The sequence below is a fragment of the Macrobrachium nipponense genome, chromosome 32 (genome assembly GCF_015104395.2).
Source record: "Macrobrachium nipponense isolate FS-2020 chromosome 32, ASM1510439v2, whole genome shotgun sequence".
In the NCBI taxonomy this organism is placed as follows: Eukaryota; Metazoa; Arthropoda; class Malacostraca; order Decapoda; family Palaemonidae; genus Macrobrachium; species Macrobrachium nipponense.
In genome coordinates this window covers 69,692,161-69,696,906 of record NC_061094.1, presented here as the reverse complement: position 1 = coordinate 69,696,906, position 4,746 = coordinate 69,692,161, and the positions used below count along the sequence as shown (strand labels likewise).

The 4,746-nt window shown below is 41.0% G+C and overlaps 1 protein-coding gene across 1 annotated transcript; it reads left to right on the top strand.

The window, feature by feature from the left end:
- The first annotated feature begins 2,973 nt into the window (after positions 1-2,973).
- On the top strand, positions 2,974-3,666 carry LOC135207461 (neurofilament heavy polypeptide-like). Its single transcript, XM_064239186.1, has one exon. The coding sequence runs from the start codon at positions 2,974-2,976 to the stop codon at positions 3,664-3,666; it is 693 nt and encodes a 230-aa protein (XP_064095256.1).
- Positions 3,667-4,746: the final 1,080 nt, after the last annotated feature.

Below are 4,746 nucleotides of genomic sequence, written 5' to 3'. Positions count from 1 at the left end.
GTCTCAATGGAGATAAAGTAAGGGAAGGAAAGATGCAGATATTAAGACACCTGTCCAATGAAGGTCATCGATGGAAGATAAGGAGGAAGGGGTAATGGCATGAATATTAAAGACACCTGGTCGGAGGATAAGTAAAGGAAGGAAGATGCAATTAAAATTAATACACCTGTCCAATAGGTCTCGATGGAGATAGTAGTAAGAGATGCAGATATTTAGAAGACACCTGTCCAATGGAGACCGTCGATTGGAAAAGAATTGAAAGTAGGAAGGAAAGATCAGAATATTAAGACAACTGTCACTGAAGGCCTCGATGGAGGAGTAAGTAGGAAGGAAGATGCAGATATTTAAGACACCTGTCAATGAGGTCTTTGAGGGAGATAAGTAGGAAGGAAGATGCAGTTATTTAGACACCTGTCAATGAGGCCTCGATGGAGATAAGTAGGGAAGGAAGATGCAGATATTAGACACCTGTCAATGAGGTCTTGAGGGAGATAAGTAGGAAGGAAAAGAATTCAGATATTAAGACACCTGTCAATGAGGTCTCGATGGAGAATAAGTAGGAAGGAAAAGATGCAGATATTTAGACACCTGTTCAATGAGGTCTCGATGGAGAGAAGTAGGAAGGAAAATGCAGATATTAAAACAACCGTCAATTAGGTCTCAATGTGAGATAAGTAGGAAGGGAAAATGCAGATAATTAAAACACCTGTTCATGAGGTGTTGATAGAGATAAGTAGGAAGGAAAATGCAGAGACAGATTCAGATATTAAGACACTGTCATGACCGGGTGTCGATAGAGCTAAGTAGGAAGGAAAAATGCAGATAGTAAAAACAACCTGTCAATGAGGTCTCGATGGAGATAAAGTCAGAAGGAAAATGCAGATATTGAAACACCGTGTAATGGAGGTCTCGATGCGAGATAAGTAGGAAGTAAAAATGTAGATATAAACACCTGTCAAAAAGGTCTCGATGCAGATAAGTAGGAAGGAAAAATGCAGATATTAAAAACATCTGTCAATGAAGTCCGATGGAGGATAAGGAGGAAGGAAAATTGCAGAAGATATTTAAACACCTGTCAATGAGGTCTCGATGGAGATAGTAGGAAGGAAAATGCAGATATTAAAACACCTGTCAATTAGTCTCGAGGAGATAAGTAGGAAGGAAAAGACGGACTAGATATTAAAACACCTGCAATGAGGTCTCGAGGGATGAGTAGGAAGGAAAATGCAGATATTTTAAAAACATCTGTCATGAAGTCTCGATGGAGACAGTTAGGACGAAAAAATGCAGGTATTAAAACATCTGTCAATGAGGTCTCCCGATGAGATAATTAGGAAGGAAAATGCAGATATTAAAACATCTGTCAAAGAGGTTATGGATGAGGATAAGTAGGAAGGAAAATGCAGATATTAAGACACATGTCAATGAGGTCTCGATGGAGATAGGTAGGAAGAAAAATGCAGACCTGTTAAGACACCTGTCGTTGAGACCTCGATGGAGATAAGTAGGAGGGAATATGCAGATATTAAACCTATCGATGAGGTCTTGAGGGAGATAAGTAGGAAGGAAAATGCAGATATTAAGAAACCTGTCGATGGTGTCGATAGAGATAAGTAGGAAGGAAAATGCAGATATTAAGACACCTGTGAATGAGTCCTCGATGGAGATAAGTAGGAAGGAAAATACAGATATTAAGACACCTGTCAATGAGGCCTCGATGGAGATAAGTAGAAAGGAAGATGCAGATATCAAGACACCTGTCAATGAGGCCTCGATGGAGATAAGTAGGAAGGAAGATGCAGATATTAAGACACCTGTCATGAGGTCTCTATGGAGATAATAGGAAGGAAGATGCAGATATAAAGACACCTGTCAATGAGGCCTCGATGGAGATAAGTAGGAAGGAAGATGCAGATAATAAGACACCTGTCAGTGAGGTCTTGAAAGAGATAAGTAGGTAGGAGAGTGCAGATAATAAGACACCTGTCAATGAGGTCTTGAGGGATATAAATAGGAAGGAATATGCCAGATATTAAGACACCTGTGAATAAGGTCTTAATGGAGATAAGTAGGAAGGAATATGCTGATATTAAAGACACTTGTCAATGAGGTCTCAATGGAGATAAGTAGGAAGGAAGATGCAGATAATAAGACACCTGTGAATGATGTTTTGAGGGAGATAGTAGGAAGGAAAATTGCAGATAATAGGACACCTGTCAATGATGCCTCGATGGAGATAAGTAGGAAGAGAGATGCAGATATTAAGAAAACCTGTCAATGAGGTCTCGAGGAGATAAGTAGGAAGGAAAAGATTGCAGATATTAAGACCCTCTCAATGGGTCTCGATGGAGATAAGTAGGAAGGAAGATGCAGATATTAGGACACCTGTCAATGAGGTCTCGATGGAGATAAGTAGAAGGAAGTTGGCAGATATTAAGACACCCTGTCATGAGTCTGGCTTACTGGATGACTAAGTAGGAAGGAAGATGCAGATATTAAGACACCTGGTTGATGAGGCTTGAGGGAGATAAGTATTGGAAGGAGATCGATATAAGACACTGTCAATGAGGCCTTCGATGGAAAAGTACAGGCCCAAGGAAAAGGCAAGATTTAAGAACCCTGCAATGAGGTCGATGGAAGATAAGTAGGAAAGGAAGATGCGATTAAGACACTGTCAATGAGGTCTCGATGGAGATAAGTAAGAAGGAAGATGCAGATATTAAGACACCTGTCAATGAGGTCTCGATGGAGATAAGTAGGAAGGAAGATGCAGATATTAAGACACCTGTCAATGAGACCTCGATGGAGATAAGTAGGAAGGAAGATGCAGATATTATGACACCTGTCTATGAGGCCTCGATGGAGATAAGTAGGAAGGAAGATGCAAATATTAAGACACCTGTCAATGATGCCTCCATGGAGATAAGTAGGAAGGAAGATGCAGATATTTAGACACCTGTCAATGAGGCCTCGATGGAGATAAGTAGGAAGGAAGATGCAGATATTAAGACACCTGTCAATGAGGTCTTGAGGGAGATAAGTAGGAAGGAAGATGCAGATATTAAGACACCTGTCAATGAGGTCTCGATGGAGATAGGTAGGAAGGAAAAGGCAGATATTAAGACACCTGTCAATGAGGCCTCGATGGAGATAAGAAGGAAGAAAAATGCAGATATTAAGACACCTGTCAATGATGCCTCGATGGAGATAAGTAGGAAGGAAGATGCAGATATTAATACACCTGTCAATGAGGCCTCGATGGAGATAAGTAGGAAGGAAGATGCAGATATTAAGACACCTGTCAATGAGGTCTCGATGGAGATAAGTAGGAAGGAAGATACAGATATTAAGACACATGTCAATGAGGTCTCGATGGAGATAAGTAGGAAGGAAGATGCAGATATTAAGACACCTGTCAATGAGACCTCGATGGAGATAAGTAGGAAGGAATATGCAGATATTAAGACACCTGTCAATGAAGCCTCGATGGAGATAAGTAGGAAGGAAGATGCAGATATTAAGACACCTGTTGATGAGGTCTTGAGGGAGATAAGTAGGAAGGAAGATGCAGATATTAAGACACCTGTCAATGAGGCCTCGATGGAGATAAGTAGGAAGGAAGATGCAGATATTAAGACACCTGTCAATGAGGTCCTGAGGAGATAAGTAAGAAGGAAGATGCAGATATTAAGACACCTGTCAATGAGGCCTCGATGGAGATAAGTAGGAAGGAAGATGCAGATATTAAGACACCTGTCAATGAGGTCTCGATGGAGATAAGTAGGAAGGAAGATGCAGATATTAAGACACCTGTATATGAGGCCTCGATGGAGATAAGTAGGAAGGAAGATGCAGATATTAAGACACCTGTTGATGAGGTCTCGATGGAGATAAGTAGGAAGGAAGATGCAGATATTAAGACACCTGTTAATGAGACCTCGATGGAGATAAGTAGGAAGGAAGATGCAGATATTAAGACACTGGTTTATGATTGTCTTGAGGGAGATAAGTAGGAAGGAAGATGCAGATATTAAGACACCTGTCAATGATGCCTCGATGGAGATAAGTAGGAAGGAAGATGCAGATATTTAGACACCTGTCAATGAGGCCTTGATGGAGATAAGTAGGAAGGAAGATGCAGATATTAAGACACCTGTCAATGAGGTCTCGATGGAGATAAGTAGGAAGGAAGATGCAGATATTAAGACACCTGTTGATGAGGTCTCGATGGAGATAAGTAGGAAGGAAGATGCAGATATTAAGACACCTGTCAATGAGGCCTCGATGGAGATAAGTAGGAAGGAAGATGCAGATATTAAGACACCTGTCAATGATGCCTCGATGGAGATAAGTAGGAAGGAAGATGCAGATATTTAGACACCTGTCAATGAGGCCTCGATGGAGATAAGTAGGAAGGAAGATGCAGATATTAAGACAACTGTTGATGAGGTCTTGAGGGAGATAAGTAGGAAGGAAAATGCAGATATTAAGACACCTGTCAATGAGGCCTCGATGGAGATAAGTAGGAATGAAAATGCAGATATTAATACACCTGTCAATGAGGCCTCGATGGAGATAAGTAGGAAGGAAGATGCAGAAATTAAGACACCTGTCAATGAGGCCTCGATGGAGATAAGTGGAAGGAAGGAATGCAGTACTAAGACCAACTGTTGATGAGGTCTTGAGGGAGATAAGTAGGAAGGAAGATGCAGATATTAAGACACCTGTCAATGAGGCCTCGATGGA